The sequence below is a fragment of the Taudactylus pleione genome, unplaced genomic scaffold, assembly GCF_031769625.1.
Source record: "Taudactylus pleione unplaced genomic scaffold, aTauple2 ptg000603l, whole genome shotgun sequence".
Taxonomy (NCBI): Eukaryota; Metazoa; Chordata; class Amphibia; order Anura; family Myobatrachidae; genus Taudactylus; species Taudactylus pleione.
In genome coordinates, this window is record NW_028285005.1 from 886,419 (window position 1) to 905,065 (window position 18,647).

General features: G+C 41.5%; 1 protein-coding gene and 1 pseudogene across 1 annotated transcript in view; both read right to left on the reverse strand.

Annotated features, from left to right (window-relative positions):
- The window catches only part of LOC148480726 (uncharacterized), a 280,051-nt gene that overhangs the window by 247,476 nt on the left and 13,928 nt on the right, over window positions 1-18,647 (reverse strand). Inside the window, 2 exon segments of the mRNA XM_088453954.1 lie at window positions 1,797-2,062; window positions 2,064-3,075. Coding sequence (XP_088310080.1) covers window positions 1,797-2,062; window positions 2,064-3,075 — 1,278 coding nt within the window.
- LOC148480732 (5S ribosomal RNA) lies at window positions 4,456-4,573 on the reverse strand (annotated as a pseudogene).

Genomic DNA, 18,647 nt, shown 5'->3' on the forward strand with positions numbered 1-18,647 from the left:
GTTAGAGGGCGTGATAATGTGTAATGGTTCTGTAACTGACAAGTCTATAAAAGATCTGTGATTTGTTCTCCTCCTTGTTACTTGTGCACTAACCCTGAGAGATGCATTTATACTCTCAGTAAGATTATTTAATTCATTAATAAAGTTCTTATTCTTAATAATATCTGTGCCGGATCAATTACTTGGTGAGGCAGCACCTGGGAGAATTCATTCCTGAATCTAAGGGATTTTTAAACAGAAGTAACAAAGCATCACCAATGTGGGTGCCAATATATATAAACACCAAAGAACATAATTTATAAGTGTATGATTTATGAATTAATGATGGTGTTAATGAGCGCGCAATAAAAATATAATATGCAATAAAAATTGATAAACACTAAATATCTAACAGATATCACTACAGAAAGCAACTGCGAGACAAACCAATGTCACTGTCACCCTGACACTGATACGTGTTACTAAACCAGAGTGTTACAAGGTCAAATTCAGTAAGAATCTTGTTTGTGCAATCGCACACAATCTCGCCTTGTACAGAAATGGTGATAAGCTTCTGCTCACTGAACAATGTAAGCATGCAGCTGCCCATGTAAGACAATGAATAGTCCCCCTAGTGCTGTTACCTAGGTCTGTATGTCACCCAGCATTGGTAGATGATGATTCACTAAGCAGTGGTAGAATGATGAGCTGTAACACTATAACCACACACTAGTGCTGTGTCTTAGGTCTGTATGTCACTAAGCAGTGGTAGGATGATGAGCTGCAACACTATAACCACACACTAGTGCGGTGTCCTAGGTCTGTATGTCACCCAGCAGTGGTAGAATGAGCTGTAACACTGTAACCACACACTAGTGCTGTGTCCTAGGTCTGCATGTCACCCAGTAGTGGTAGAATGATGAGCTGTAACACTATAACCACACACTAGTGCTGCGTACTAGGTCTGTATGTCACCCAGCAGTGGTAGAATGATGAGCTGTAACACTATAACCACACTAGTGCTGTGTCCTAGGTTTGTGTCACCCAGCAGTGATAGAATGATGAGCTATAACAATACAATATAAACACACTAATTACTAGGGTAATATTTCCCCCACTCAGAGCATGTAACTGGTTTCTCACCTCTGAGTTCTCTGATGTGTAACAAGAGGTGATTTCTGTATAAAACGCTTCCCACACTCAGAACTAGGGATGGATATCAGAAATCGATGGTTACCAACCATCAATGTTCCCGATCTGATTGAAGTACTCTTTCCATCGAAGAGAGAGTTTTGCGACGGTTGCCAGCTATCTGTTGCTGCCTCCGAAACCCATACGATGGGTGTATGAATTAAGAGGAGGACACTATGAAGTGGCGCCTACAGCTCAGCTTCTCTGCCCATTGCAGTGCTATTTTTTTCTATGCATGGTTTAACCACCATCACATTGTTATGATGCGAAAGCTAGTAGTGACTGTATCACATGATTTGATGACAGAAGCCTGGCAATCATTTGACACAAAGCTCCTGATGTCCAACCCTATACAGAACATGAAAATGGCCTCTCATTTGTGTGACTTCTCTGATGTTTAACAAGATGTGATTTCTGTATAAAACATTTCCCACATTCAGAGCATGGAAATGGTTTCTCACCTGTGTGACTTCTCTGATGTGTAACAAGTTGTAATTTCTGTGTAAAACATTTCCTACACTCAGAACATGAAAAATTCTCCCCTGTGTGAATTCTCTGATGTATAACAAGAGCTGATTTTAGTGTAAAACATTTTCCACACTCAGAACATGGAAATGGTTTTGCACCTGTGTGACGTCTCTCATGTCCAACAAGATGTGATTTCTGTGTAAAACATTTCCCACACTCAGGACATGAAAAGTGTTTCTCACCTGTGTTACTTCTCTGATGTATAACGAGTTGTGATTTCTTTGAAAAACTTTTCCCACATTCAGAACATGGAAATGGTTGCTCACCTGTGTGACTTCTCTGATGTAGAACGAGTTGTGATTTCTGTGAAAAAGTTTTCCCACATTCAGAACATGGAAATGGTTGCTCACCTGTGACTTCTCTCATGTATAAAAAGAGCTGTTTTCTGTGTAAAACATTTCCCACACTCGGAGCATGAAAATGGTTTTTCACCTGTGTGACTTCTCTGATGTGTAACAAGAGCTGATTTTAGTGTAAAACATTTCCCACACTCAGAACATGGAAATAGTTTCTCACCTGTGTGAATTCTCTGATGTCTAACAAGCTCTGATTTACTAGTAAAACTTTTCCCGCACTCAGAACATGGAAATAGTTTCTCACCTGTGTGACTTCTCTGATGTATAACAAGATGTGATTTTAGTGTAAAACATTTCCCACACTCAGAACATGGAAATGGTTTCTCACCTGTATGAATTCTCTCATGTTTAACAAGATCTGATTTCTGTGTAAAACATTTCCCACACTCAGAACATGAAAATGGTTTCTCACCTGTGTGACTTCTCTCATGTGTAACAAGAGCTGATTTCTTTTTAAAAGATTTTCCACACTCAGAACATGGAAATAGTTTCTCACCTGTGTGAATTCTCTGATGTCTAACAAGCTCTGATTTACTAGTAAAACTTTTCCCACACTCAGAACATGGAAATAGTTTCTCACCTGTGTGACTTATTTGATGTCTACCAAGATGTGATTTCCTTTTAAAACATTTTCCACACTCAGAACATGGAAATGGTCTCTCCCCTGTATGACTTCTCTGATGTATAACAAGAGCTGACTTACTTGAAAAAATTTTTTTCTCTCCTGTGTGACTTCTCTTGTGCATAACAAGAACTGATTTGGGTGAAAAATATTTTCCACACTCAGAAGTGACTGTATCACTGCTATGATCTGTACTATGTGCAGCAATATGAGAGTTACCAGAAGTACATTCCTTAAGAATAGAGGGATCAGATGGTTTATCTTCACTAAGAAGAGCTGGATGTATATTTAGGGTAATGCTATTTTCTTCTGGAGATCCTTGTGTGGGGTTATCTTCTAATTTAAAATCTGGAGACCAAAAAAGATGTCCCTCCGAGGTCTTCCTTGTATTGGATCCACCTGGTAGAAATAAAATAGTTAGCCAAGTATCCCACAGCTAAGGAATTTAATTTATTAATATTAATCTCCCCTCCATTCCCATAGGTTGTGCTTAGTACAACCTCATGCGGAATACTTTGGGCTGCTTCCGTTCACACTCATACACATAATATAGGAGAAGTAAGGAAGCAAAGGGGGTTTGCCAAAAAAAGGCAATAAGTCTTACTAAATGGAGCAGATCCCATAGGACTCTAGGCTCTTTTTACTAGCCCAGGAGCTGGCCAGCCCTAGATAATGCCCAAGGGGGAACTTTCACCTGGTTCCCAAGTTATAAGCAAAGGGTGATAGGTCAATCCCTCATCTCAGCATTTAGGCTATACGTCTTTATGAGGCTGTCATTTATTTTGACAAGAAAAAAAGGCAGAAATAATTCCTCTGTGCTAATAAAAACAGGTGTACAAAATACTAATAGATTAAGGGTAGTAATATATCCTATATATATACATTTAAAAGAAAATTGTATATTAGTGTATAGGAAAAAAATAGCTGCTAGTTCCAATGAGGAATAGTGATAGTCACACAAAAAGTGAAAACAAAAAGCAGAAAACTGTGGTAAGAGATATATATATATATATATATATATATATATATATAACATGTACAATTAGCTAACTTTATCTGTCTAGCTATATAGCTTAGAACACAAAGAAAAAGAAAAAAGGACAGGCTCTTTGTTGGGGCACGCTTAAAATAAATATTCACATTATGTTGACAATGGTAAAATATAACCTAAGTACGTATAGAGTTAATAAATACCCCATATTGAGAATTTGTATAATATGTGTCACAGTTGGGACGACATATATGTTAAAATATGGAGTAGGACGAGAGTTTTAAACAAGTGGTAAGTGGTCCCCCATGTCATCATATTGGTGCTGTAGCAATTATATGTGGGGAGACAGATACCCTGATAGCCCTGGTTATGTAAAACAAAAAGAAGAAAGAAGGGCTTGCTACTGGGGCATTCTTGTGGAAAATATCCACATCAAATATTGTATATAAAATGTAACTTTTAATTCATATAATTAAAATTGAATTTGCCCCCTAATTACATAGGATAGGTGACATATCGAGAGTAATAAAGATAACCATCGATATACGGTGGCGAAGATATTGTACATAAGGTAAAAGGTCTCTTACATCATTATTTGATATAATGTCATAATAATATACATAAGTGGAGAGACAAGTACCTTGTTGACCCTGACTATATATCAGACAGCATGTAAAATGCTAACATTTCTATGTACTGTGTGCACGGAAATGACATAGTGCAGATACTGTACAGCAAATAACCTCTACTGTGTTACCAATCTGTCCCACTTCACCTCGTGTGTATATAACCTACAGCACCTGGTATTCCCAGGTGGTCTCCCATCCGGGTACTAACCAGGCCCGTACTGTATAGCTTCCAAGATCAGACGAGATTGGGCATATCCGGTAAGGTATGATTGTAGGGAAATCTGCCCGGGATAGGAGAGTATGAATGCCCAGGTAAACACAGTAAAGAGGTGTTTGTAGGACTGACTTCGTATGAGGAGTCCACTTTATTAAATCACGCACAGTTCAGCAAAAAGTAGTACATAGGCATACTTTTAATGTCAGGAAATAATAGTTTTACATACATTCATTGTCAAAGTGTTGTATTCCAACATATATAGGCACTGTTGTTACGGATTCCAAAAATGTATCATAACGTGGTAAACTTTTTACTCATAAACATTTATATATGATTCTCAACTAGTTATTCTTATGCAAGTAATAACTCTCGGCTACTAATGTGCCGCCATGGATCAGTTAACTGGTCTATATAAGCAATCAATATTTAGTTGTCTCAGTTAAACATATTACTTATTTCAAGCCAATACAAGCCTGCAATGTCATTTTGCGTGCTCCATTACCATACTTTCATGAAAAGGATATAGAATTTGTGCTCACTGTTTTCCTAATCCAGTCTTGTTAACATACAAGTACATATAGAGTATGGAGATCACAGTCAGAAACAAATCTATTATCCCTATGGATAATTGCTTAGGTTATGCAGAAGGAATAAAGTTCTCTATAACAACACAATTATGCATGCAGCATGTCCTCCTGTGTGAACCAATCAACCAAAAATAAAAGAAAAGACAACTGTAGTCCAAGGGTTCAAGCATAAGCCTATGTGGTTATAGTAGCTAACACAAATGTGCAAATAATGGGTTAATGCTGTGCGCAGAGCAAATCACCCTACAGCAAAATTATAACCAGCCTGATATGGAAAGGAAGCATGTTACATACTCCCTAGGTAGCATAAGTCAGAATAGGCTGATCAATGTGTTGAACAAGTATGAGTCAGTTAAATTGAAAGTAAAGTTATCCACTCATTGTGGGAAGCAGCGCCTGCACTGACACGGCGGTCAGTTTGCAGGCATTCATACGATCTTCAGATTAGGGTCACAGTCCGTTCCGTGCACTGGCCGAACTGCCGGGATGAGGACGCGCGTTTCGCCAGCTGGTGGCTTGTTCACCTGTCCATTGCCGCTTCTTGTGTGGATCAGGTCTTTAAACTAAATCACTTCCTCATTGTGATGTGGCCGGTGGGCTTTCTCCTCTAACGCCATTGGACAAACAAGTAGGTTCAGTCAATCTGTCCTGCCTTCCGGCTGTGTATTGGATTGCATCACAGACCTGAGGCCTGATCCAATGATAACGTAGAACATGTAGGTCACATATTACCCAATCAGTGAGGTTCCTCATGATTGACATGTTTGTTAGCTAGTGTTAGAGAGGTTTGTCACTTTTGCTGAGATAATGCATATGATGGTTACTTAGGGAGGATTTGTAGCAAGAAATAAAACCGTTTTAAAACAGACTACTACCATAATTGAATGCTTTTATGGAAGTAGTGGTTTAATAGTGCTTCCAATTTATAAAAGAACCCAATTATGTGTATTGTAATAAAATATTATAGGTGGTTTAAGATGAATTAGCACTGTGAAAGACTGCAACTACAGGAAAGGGAATCCTGAAGATATGACATGTCATATACATAAGGAATTGATTATATATAGACGATTGGATCATGAGCAATAGTTCAGGGATAATATACTAAAGATATAAATTACCCTGGATAATTTAAATCTTGGGATAAGGAAAAGGGAGGATTTATGACAGGGAATATTGGCATAAGAGAGGGATAATTAAATGAATGTTTCCAGTTCCTGAGTATAGAAGGATTAACAATTAGTGTAATGATAAAAATATATTAAAATTGAATGAAGCGGAATTCTAAATATATAGCTTTATCTATTGTAATAAGATTGGGGTAGGAGGTCCCTCTCCTGGGGTAGATGGAGCCTCCAAACACACAGCAGTCAGGAAACAGCACACCAGTTCAGGGTTTTTATGCAAGCTAGCCTCAGTTTTTATTGTGCATAGAATGGAAAATATAAAAATAAATCCTAGCCCGTCTGGGCACTTAACAGATTCCCTCTCTCAAAGTGATAGGGCCTATTTCCCTCAAACATAGGCATATGCACATGAGCCAAACCCTGACACTGCTTATATGAGCCTCTCACAGCTGCAGCCACTAATTAGCCTGCTCTCAGGCTGAAGGCCGGAAAAGACGAACCGGCCTTGTGGATGGGGCCCTCCCTTCACTCTCACATCCACACCCACAGGATTCATTATCCAGCTTTCCATAAAGCCCAAAACTCTCATAAAGCATAAACAGACATTTCATGAGGGTTTAAAATACATAGGGTCAGAAACCTTGGAGAAATATATTTTCCATCAATAATTTACCAGTGCTTCTATCACACTATATATACAGTATATCTATTTTACAAGTCGTCCTGAGTGCTGCTGTAGATGCTATATATTTATTCCTTTCCTGACTGGGAAAGGTAATTGGTGGACATGGGGCGCAGTACCGGAGGCAAGCGTGGGTGTGCCGGCATTACCGAGTACCATGCATATGGTAGGGCAGCGAGAAATCAAGAAGCACCTATGTTGTTTGCAAATGAATAATATCAATGTAATAAGAATATATAAAGACAGAAAATAAATATAAAAAAAATGATTCAAGACTATAAGAACTTGTAGCTTATATAAGCCCCATGAAATACAATAAAAAGCATAGATGCTGGTCTCATTGCATCATCTACATAGATAAAATGTGGAATTTGCACATGTATACAGACGATCTGTTTTTCGTCTGGAATGGGTCCCATGAAGAACTGAAGGGCTTTCTCATTTACATGAACAGTAATTCTCTAAATCTGGAGTTCACAACCACCTACAGCACAGCACAGATATGGTGGTATTTCTGGATCTTGAAATATACATCAAAGAAAACAGTATCCAAACAAGACCTCATATCAATAAAGTGAATGGAAACAATATGTTGGCATACAACAGTAATCATCATAGACAATGGGTAAATGTTCCAGGAGGACAATTCCGACACTTAAGACAAAACTGTACAGAAGACCATATCTTCATGGAACAAAGCAGAGAAATGAAAAAAATTATCCAAAAGGGCTACAAAGAAACAGCATTACAAGAACAAATAGACAAGATTTCAAAAATAGAAGAAAATAACTAATTAACTACAACTCAAAAAGCCAACAACAAACAGAAACACAATCCATTTTTATCACACAATACAATGGGAACCATAAAGAAATTGAGAAAATCCTGAATAACCATTGGATGTCTTATTATTGGATGAAGAACTTTAAAAAAGTTCACAAAACACAACCAAAAATCGTGTACAGAAAGCAAGAAATTCAAAACAATGTCTAACACAAAGCTTCTTCCCCACATTAGGGCAAAAAAACCTCCATAAACAACAAGGAGCTACTTCTGCCAGGCTGTAAAAACCAAACATAAACCAGCTAAAATTTTCCAATCAAATATCACAAATCAAGAACTGTATGTCTTGTGACACTGAGGGAGATATATAGTTATTGGAATGCCCACGTGGCACCCAATATGTGGGCCAGACAAAAATAAAAACAAGAATATCTGAACATCTGTATAATATACAAAGAGGACTGAAAACCCACAGCTTTTCAGCACATTTTGCAGAGCACCATAACAGAGCCCCAACAGGGCAAAAATGTGTTGGTATACAGAAGATACAACCCCACTGGAGAGAAGATCAGGTTAAAACTCTCAAGAAGAATGAAACAAAATGGATATACCAGTTACTAACGTCAGAGCCTAATGATCTCAATATAGACATTGAACCTTTTTAACATAATTTTAACACAATTGCGAACACGTTCACAACACATAACATTTTAACTTCAGTGATAGCTCATTCTCTTCTTTTATCCCTATTTTCATCACCTATTTTGTATTTATCCTTTGATTTATTTTTTATTTTCATTTTTATTTATTTTTATTATTTTCTTTTTATTCTATCTTATTCTAAATTTGTTATTTTTATTTTTTACTTTTATTTTTCTGTAATTTTTTTTTTATTTTATTTTGTCAAAATAAAGCACAGCAGTATATAGTTTTTAAATATGGCTTATAGGAACATGAGGTTGCCGCTATAACAGGACGGTTCCGGCCATTCCTAATTCTAAATAAAGTTTTACTATTTAAAAGACCTAAAAAATGACAGCAAATACCCTTGAAAAAGCATCCCAACAGATGTGAAATGCGTTGGTTTAAGCATGGACAGTGCGAGTGAATACTAGCTGGAGGAAGAGAGACCCCTGTGAAGAATAACCCGGCATCAGATTCATCACAAAGTGCCTCGACTATTCGACCAGGTCCCAGCCACATATCGGTGACTGCAGGGAAAGGAGGAAGGCTGACTTCAGGTAGGGGGAGGTAGGGACAGAGATGCTCTCAACCCCAACAGGGTGAAGAACCCTCTGAAACGCACACCGGACCTCCCATCACCGCACCCAAAAAGCCCTAAAAGGCTATAAACATTAACAATATACGCATAGTGGCTATAATACCCACTTTTTAACCATATATACTGTTGATGCTGAATTTTGTGCTTATGTTTACCTAATTATTTTATTTCTATTTTTCTGGTTAATTTTTACCATTTCTATATTTTATTATTCATATTTTATTTTTATATTTTTTATCCACTTATTTTTATTTATCATTTTATTTGTTTTCATCTTTTTTATATATTTATACATTTTCTTAACATACATCGACACTAGTGCTCAGTCCAGCCTTTGATGCTGTACACATAATCTAATCTATTTCCCTAACTGAGCTGCTCATCTCCAGCACAGTACGCTAATCCTTTTTTGTGCAAAACAATGTTGCAGGTCAGTTTCACTAAACATCTCATCAAGGCAGAACAAGCCAGGTCCAGGCAAGAGGAAAAGGAGAAAAAAGGGGAAGGCACAATAAAACAGCAGATCACACATTAAGTGAAAGAGAGGTGAAGGCACAAAAATACCCATAAGCAAAACTGAACTGCAAATAAAGACATACATGATGTCAATTTACAAAAATAACAACAAAAAAAAAACAGTAAAACTAGAGAAATGTCTCTTTGATAAAGCCCTTATATAATAGGTTGAAACGTTATTGTGTGCAAGGTGTGACCCCCCCATTTACAGCACTTTGATCTGTGATAAGGACACTGGAGTGTCTTGCCAATACAAACCATACAGAGGAAGCACATAAGATAACATCACAGTGTTTGCAGTGGACCCCGGTGGACACTAAGTGGCTAAACTGAGCTGGAACACACGGGAGCCAAACAAGACTGCTGGAGCAGGGCTGTCCTAATCAGGCTATTGCCTAGAGCAACCCCGCAGTTCAGGTACACCCAGTGCGGTCAAAGCTTGTGACATTAATTAAGCCTTACAAACATCACCACACGTTTTTTCCTATTCGGGACTGTTAAATCATATGTGATCTTCAGAGAACATTCTGCACGGAATATTCTATTTATACACATGCAAGTGGATTACTACTTTACCATCAGTGAACATTAGATAATTTCCTTGCTCTGTTAACAGGTGCTTTTATGGGACTATTCTACTCAATATATTGAATGTTGAAACTATACAGATTGTTTTATCCAATTCGTGATCTAAGAATTATAGTTATTCCTATTAAAATATATTGAAGCATATTGTTATATATTTGTAAGAATTATAGATATTCCTAATAATATATATTGAAGCGTATTGTTATATATTTGTAAGAATTATAGATATTCCTAATAATATATATTGAAGCGTATTGTTATATATTTGTAAGAATTATAGATATTCCTAATATATATTGAAGCGTATTGTTATATATTTGTAAGAATTATAGATATTCCTAATAATATATATTGAAGCGTATTGTTATATATTTGTAAGAATTATAGATATTCCTAATAATATATATTGAAGCGTATTGTTATATATTTGTAAGAATTATAGATATTCCTAATATATATTGAAGCGTATTGTTATATATTTGTAAGAATTATAGATATTCCTAATAATATATATTGAAGCGTATTGTTATATATTTATATTTTATTCTTATATGTGATTAAATTATTTTTATTATTGGGAAACCTGACTGCTATACAATTTTTCTGCCATTTCACAACTTGGTTCTAATAAATAAGCGCAGTCCCATTCTTATTATAAAACTATAGAAATGAGCAATATAATGTATAGAAATCTAAAATGTGGAGCAAGCAAATATAAAGATACTCAAGAGTCATCCATCTGCGAGGAAGGCCGTTCTGGAGCACATGGTTAGATTAAGTTTCTCTAGCTTCTCTGGGATAATGGACTGTAACCTAGTGGCCACCAACATCCACAAGCAAACAAAAAGGCAAGCTTCAGTTATAATGGTAGCCATGTTCTCTGAGGAACCTAGTAACATCCCAAATATCATGACGTTTAGCAATAGGTTAAAGGACCAAAGTGTGGAAAACTGCAGGTTTAGGGTGTATAGCCCGATGAGCCCATTCAATATGGATGGAAGCATCAGATAAAGATGGAACCAGAAAACAAAAAAACAGAAGAAAACTTTCCATACCTTAAGCATCAACCGACTAAGGGATGCCATGAAGTCTGAGCTTTAGCGTTCCCACTAGGCTGTTTTTGCGGTGCGCTGTGCCCTGCTCTATTTCTAAAGGGCAAAAAGAACCTTGTTTTCCTTAGTGGCGCCCCGCTGAAACAGCCAGCGGGTGCCGTCCCCACCCGTGGGTTGCAGTTTCCCGCTGGTGGGGAAACTGCGGTGTAGTGGTCACTGCCGGTGAATGGATGCTGGGTGCATGTGCTCCGCATCTATCCACACTGACAGGAGCACTTGGGGGCAGCCCGGCATGTCCTTAAGTGCCGGGCACACTCCCAAAAGTGAAGAAATGAGGAGGCGTCTTAAAGACATGCCCCTTTTCCTTGGCCATGCCCCTTTTCAGATGCACACAGATGTGCCCTTTCTCTAGGTCCAGCGCCCTGCCTGGTGCCGGACGTAGAATAAACACGATGAGGTTGTTGTGCCTTTGAAAGTTCTCAAGGTCCTCCGCATTAAGGAACACATTCTTTGGTGAAAGAAGTCAATTTTGTGAAGAGCATCAGCAAGGTGTTTAGAGTCACCGTTTAGTTTAGATTTCATAGCCACCACCCATTGGGACAAATCAGAAACATACTTATGAATCTCCCCAATCATTTTTTGGAGGTCAGCAGTAAGTGTGTGCCGAAATCGAGACACCATATGGTAGATAAGGAGAGTTATGGTAAAACTTACCCTTGTTAACTCTCTTTCTTCGAAGTCCATAGGCTCCACAGGGAGACATTGGGGTATAGGTGGAACTTGGAGGACCGAACACCAACAGCAAAGCTTTTTATGTCCCAGGATGCTCCGGTCCTTCCCCCTATACCCCGCCCACAGCCTGAAGGCAACACAGTTTTGTCAACAAGCCCAATGCAGGAGCAGGATAGGAGAAGGAAGACTGGTACACTGAAGAATCACACTCTCACACAGAGATGGAAACTGGTGACCAAGTGAAGAAACCCATAGAAGCCAGGAGCGTCAGGGTGGGTACCCTGTGGACCCTATGGACTTCGAAGAAAGACAGTTAACAAGGGCAAGTTTTACCATATCTCTCCTTTTCTTCTTCAGGGTCCATGGGGTTCCACAGGGAGACACTGGGGATGTACCAAAGCAGTTGTTCAAGGATGGGGACGCTCCTGAGCTGAGAGGAGAATCCGGCATCCGAAGAAAGTATCAAAGGCATAGAACCTAAGAAAGGTGTGGATGGAAGACCATATGGCCGCCTTGCATAGTTGTTCAGCAGACGCGCCATGGCGGACAACCCAAGAGGGACCCACAGAGCGAGTAGAATGAGCAGACACGGTATCCAGCACAGGAAGGCCAGCCTGCGTGTAAGTCTGTGAGATAGTCATGCAAAGCCATCTGTCCAGAATCGGTTTGTTAGCTGGCCATCCCTTCTTATTGAATTCATATAGGACAATGAGAGAATCTATTTTCCTGATGGAACTAGTATGGTACACGTAGATCCTCAGAGCATGGACCACATCCAAGGAGGCCTCACCTGCCGAGAGGTCTGGTGATTGGAAGGCCCGAAGCTACAATTTCCTCATTATGATGAGTTCAAAGGACGGCCCTGTACTGATGAAAGATCAAAAATGGGGAGCGACAGGCAAGTGCCCCCAAATCCAATACCCAGGTGCCCCCAAATCCGATATCATGGGCAGACGCGATAGCCAAAAGAGAAAATTTGCAGTGAGCCATTTGATGACTACTGATTCCAGGGATTCAAACAGAGACCCCTTAAGTGCGAGGAGAACCACCGACAAATCCCACAGAGCCACTGGAGGGTCAAAGGGAGGATAAATATGGAGGACACTTTGAAGGAAGGTGTGAACATCTGGCAGTGGAGCAATTCTGCGCTGTAACCAGATGGACAGAGCAGAGACATGCACTTTCAGAGAGGCCAGGCGGAGTCCAAGATCTAGTCCAGCTTGAAGGAAGGTCAGGATTCTAGAAACCTGAAAAACCTGAGGGTCATAGCTTCTGGTAGCACACCACTGGAAGTATGTATGGAAGTATGTATGCCACACCTGGTGATAGATCCGGGCGGAGGCCGTCTTATGGGCTCTGAGCATGGCCTGAACCACAGAGCTAGAAAATGCTTTAGACCTCAGTAGGGATGTCTCAAGAGCTACGCCATCAAAGACAGGTGAGCGAGGTCTGGATGCAGACAGGGACCCTGAGATAACAGGTCCAGTTGTAGAGGAAGTGGGAATGGAGAGTCTATGGAGAGACTCCGAAGGTCAGAGAACCAGTGAGATCTGGTCCAAGCGGGAGCTACCAGCAGAACCGTTACCCTACCCTGCTTGATAATTCAAAGGATCCGAGGAAGGAGGGAGACTGGAGGGAAGAGGTACGCTAGGTATTTGGTCCACTTCACTGACAAGGTGTCTATGAAACCTGTTTCTGGGTTTCTTGTCCTGGACCCATACGCCAGAGTTTTGTAATTGTGTTATGAGGCCATGAGGTCCACCTCTGGTGGGCCCCATTTGTCCACCAAGATTTGAAAGACTTCTGGGTGTAGAGACCACTACCCGGCGTGCATGTCGTGACGGCTGAAAAAAAATCTGCTTCTCAATTGAGAATCCTCGGTTTGAAGACCACAGAAATAGCCGGGAGGTGATGTTCGGCCCATGTGAGGATGCATGTCTACTACTGTCATTGCCGACCGACTGCGAGTGCCTCCTTGGTGATTGAGGTAGGCCACCGCTGTGGCGTTGTCGTACTATACTTGTACTGGCATGCCCCTGAGAATGTCCTGAGCCAAAGAGAAGGCTCTGTAGATGGCCCAGAGTTCCAGGACATTGATTGGGAGGACCCTCTCTGTGGGAGCCCAACGTCCCAGGAAAGAGTGCTGGTCTGTCACTGCGCCCCACCCGTGGAGATTTGCATCCGTGGTGAGGAGCACCCAATCTGGGAATCAGAACGGGCGACCCTTGTTCAAGTGGGACATATGTAACCACTAGGAGATGGACAGGCGAACCTCCGGAGAGAGAACCATGGTCTGGGATCTGATCAGATGAGGCAGCCCATTCCACTTGAATAGGATCAGGTGTTGTAGGGATCTGGAGTGGAACTGCGCAAACTCCACCATGTAGAAAGTGGATACCATGGATCCCAAGGTCTGCATTGCTGAGTGAATTGACACTTGGCGACTGGAGTAACATGCGCACTCAGTGTTGAAATGCGGAGATTTTGTCTGCTGTCAGGAAGATTCTCTGAGCCTGAGAATCCAAGAAGGCTAACAGATGTACCAGTAGATTTTTCCAGTTGATCATCCAGCCGTGCGGTTGTGGAAAAGCAATGGTTACCTGAAGATGGCGATGAAGGACCTCTGGAGAGCTTGCTAATAGCAAGAGGTCACCCAACTATGGGAGCAGCCTAAACCCCTGACAACGAAGGTGGACCGCCATAACTGCCATGATCTTGGTAAAGACTTGCGGAGCTGTAGAAAGCCCTGGTCTGACGCCAGAACTGGGTAAACTGAAGAAGTTGGCTTCCCACCCCTTGGAGCCCCTGTCAGGCTGAAGGCTTGTCCTCAGATTTGGTAGCTCGACGTTTACTAGCCCAGGCCTGTTTGGTCCTAGGCTGGGAGGCCTTTGTGGATGCTAACTGCCGTGGAAAGCACTGACCTTTAGCCTTTCCCTGGGGACGAAGGGACCGAAAGGATGACATCCGAGGCCTTGAAGCAGATGCAGAGGGCAAGAAAGCGGTTTTAGACACTGCCAAGGTAGTCACAATCTTGTCCATTTCTGGGCCAAACAGAATCTCCCCAGAGTAAGGCAGAGACTCCAAAGTATTTTCAGAGTCCGAGTCTGCCTTCCATGACCAAAGGAAAAATAATACGGCGGGCTACCACCGAAGTGGCAGAAGCCTTGGAAGCTAGGAGACCAGTATCCAAAGCTGCTTCTCCTAAATAGGAGGCTGCATCCCTAATGTGCGAGATGTAGGACAGCTGTTCCCGAGAAGCATCAGAGGAAAATGTGTCTGCTAGGGTCTCAGCCCAGCTCTCAATGGCTTTTGCCACCCAGGCCGTAGATATGTCAGAACGAGTAATAGATCCTGTAAGAGAGTATACAGACATCAGGAAAGCTTCAATCCTTCTATCTGTGGTCTCCTTTAAGGAGGTTGCTGTATGGATAGGTAAGGTAGAGTTCTTAACCAAGCGTGTCACGAAGGAACTACAACTGGGGGAACTTCCCATTTAGCGCAATTAGTAGTTGGAATAGGAAAAAAGAAATCAAACGTTTAGGCAGCTGAAACTTTTTATTTGGGGTATTCCATGCTTCACTCATTAGATCAGAGTGAGGAAACTCCAGCAAAACTACCTTCTGTCATTTAAAGAGTGGCTCGTTTGCCTTAGGAGTGGGCTCTGTATCTTCTATTTGAGAATTGATTTTACAGCTCTCTCTAGTGCAGGTATATTCAATTTAGACTGAGGCTCCTCCTCCCCCGAGGGGAGGTCAGAGAGGGAGAAGTCAGATGATAACTCAGAATCTGATAGCTGGGTGGACTGGGAAGATAACATAGCATGCTTAGTAGTTTTACTAGGTAAGGGTCTCTCCTTTTGCAACATTTGTTGAAAGGCTGTAGAGATATCCGCCAGACTCTGCACTGACGGAGAAAGTACGTCTACCCATGGAGGAGGCAAAGGAGGTACTGGATTTGCAGGGAGCACATGTTGTGGCCATCCCATAGGGGGAGCTACCACAGGGACCGCTAGGTGGTTCGCAATTTTTGCCACCTGTGAAAAGGAAGCCCTGGGGGGTTCCTGTGGAGAGGTAGCATTGGCCGACTGGCCAGGTACAGTATAACAAGATGCACATAGACCATCTTGAATGGTATCATCTGGGGATAAACCTGCTAAACAGGACTTACAAGAAACCAGAGTAGCGACAGTAACCTGCTTGTTACTCTTGCCTTTGCTAGACATAGCTGCAAGGATAGTATAGTACACAATATGGCACAGTGCAGTGAGCAACACAGATATATGAATATGGCACAGTGCAAGGCGCAACACAGATGTACAGTAGGTGACAGCACTCACAAATACAAGTAGATGTGAAGTACAGTGAACCCCCTATTCATCAGCATTCCAGGATTATAGTGAAATAAAGGGAAAGGTATAAGCTGACAGTTGAGAGAAATATAAACAGACAGCAGCGCTAGCACAAGTCACATACACTGCATAGTATATAATATACCAGACAGCAGCGCTAGCACAAGTCACATACACTGCATAGTATATAATATACCAGACAGCAGCGCTAGCACAAGTCACATACAATGCAAAGTATATAATATAACAGACAGCGGCGCTAGCACAAGTCACATACACTGCATAGTATATAATATAACAGACAGCAGCGCTAGCACAAGCCACATACACTGCATAGTATATAACAGACAGCGGCGCTAGCACAAGTCACATACACTGCATAGTATATAATATAACAGACAGCAGAGCTAGCACAAGTCACATACACTGCATAGTATATAATATAACAGACAGCAGCGCTAGCACAAGTCACATACACTGCATAGTATATAATATAACAGCAGCGCTAGCACAAGTCACATACACTGCATAGTATATAATATAACAGACAGCAGCGCTAGCACAAGTCACATACACTGCATAGTATATAATATAACAGACAGCAGCGCTAGCACAAGTCACATACACTGCATAGTATATAATATAACAGACAGCAGCGCTAGCACAAGTCACATACACTGCATAGTATATAATATAACAGACAGCAGCGCTAGCACAAGTCACATACACTGCATAGTATATAATATAACTGACAGCAGAGCTAGCACAAGTCACATACACTGCATAGTATATAATATACCAGACAGCAGCGCTAGCACAAGTCACATACACTGCATAGTATATAATATACCAGACAGCAGCGCTAGCACAAGTCACATACACTGCATAGTATATAATATAACAGACAGCAGCGCTAGCACAAGTCACATACACTGCATAGTATATAATATAACAGACAGCAGCGCTAGCACAAGTCACATACACTGCATAGTATATAATATAACAGACAGCAGCGCTAGCACAAATCACATACAATGCATAGTATATAATATAACAGACAGCAGCGCTAGCACAAGTCACATACACTGCATAGTATATAATATAACAGACAGCAGCGCTAGCACAAGTCACATACACTGCATAGTATATAACAGACAGCAGCGCTAGCACAAGTCACATACACTGCATAGTATATAATATAACAGACAGCAGCGCTAGCACAAATCACATACAATGCATAGTATATAATATAACAGACAGCAGCGCTAGCACAAGTCACATACACTGCATAGTATATAATATAACAGACAGCAGCGCTAGCACAAGTCACATACACTGCATAGTATATAATATAACAGACAGCAGCGCTAGCACAAGTCACATACACTGCATAGTATATAATATAACAGACAGCAGCGCTAGCACAAGTCACATACACTGCATAGTATATAATATAACAGACAGCAGCGCTAGCACAAGTCACATACACTGCATAGTATATAATATAACTGCAGTGGGCACCAAATTCAACTACACAGACCGCAGTGGCTGGTAGGAAATAGCGTTGTTTAAGCTGGCTCCTAGGAGAGATATATATGGAGACTGGACCCAGCATTCCCAGAGCCTTGGAGGGAGGAGCAGCTCAGGGGCTGCAAGACCGCAGTGGAATGGTGCCCTGAGCTGGGGGAGGGGCCGCAGAGAGAGGACCATCTCCCCTATGCTGACATCAACCACCGGGTTCCTGGCCTCAGCTATTCCCTGCGCCAGTATAAAGTAATGGCCTGGTGGTCTAGTGGAGTCAGGGGCGGATTGGCCGTTATCTTTAGCGGGATAAATCCCGGTGGGCTGATTGGTCCAAGGGGCCGCTTGTTATCTTTGGCCCCGCCCCCTGAATTGCGTCACAGGCTGTCCTTGTTTTGTGTTTGCATGACAGGCAGCCAGTCGGCTGCCTGTCACAACTAGCGGTCCACCTCTCTCATGCAAAGAGGTTTGCTTTCCTCTTAAGCCTGGGTGCTGCTGCGCTGCTTCATTCATATGGAGGAGGAGCGGGACAGCGGCAGCATGTAAGTCACGGAGGTAGGAGGGGGGTCCGTCATGCCTGCTAGCCATCCCCGATTGTGTCCTTTTCACTCTGTCCGCTCCCCAGGCTGTGAAGTTTTAAACTGTAACTTTACAGCCTGGGGAGGAAACAGAGTGAAGAGGGAGCAATCACTGACCCCCCCCCCAAGCAAAGTCAGTCCTATCTCCAATCAGTCCTGCACTACGCAGTACGCAGGTTAAGATCCCTCTGTTCACCCACAAGCTAAATCTACGATCAGCCAGCATGATTTATTAGGCTGTGCTGAAAACGGAAAGTGATGGGGGAGGGCTGCAGTGTCCAAAATGTTTTTCATGTAAGCAGTCAACTCCCAACCACCTGGAACTGGGCTGAGTGCAC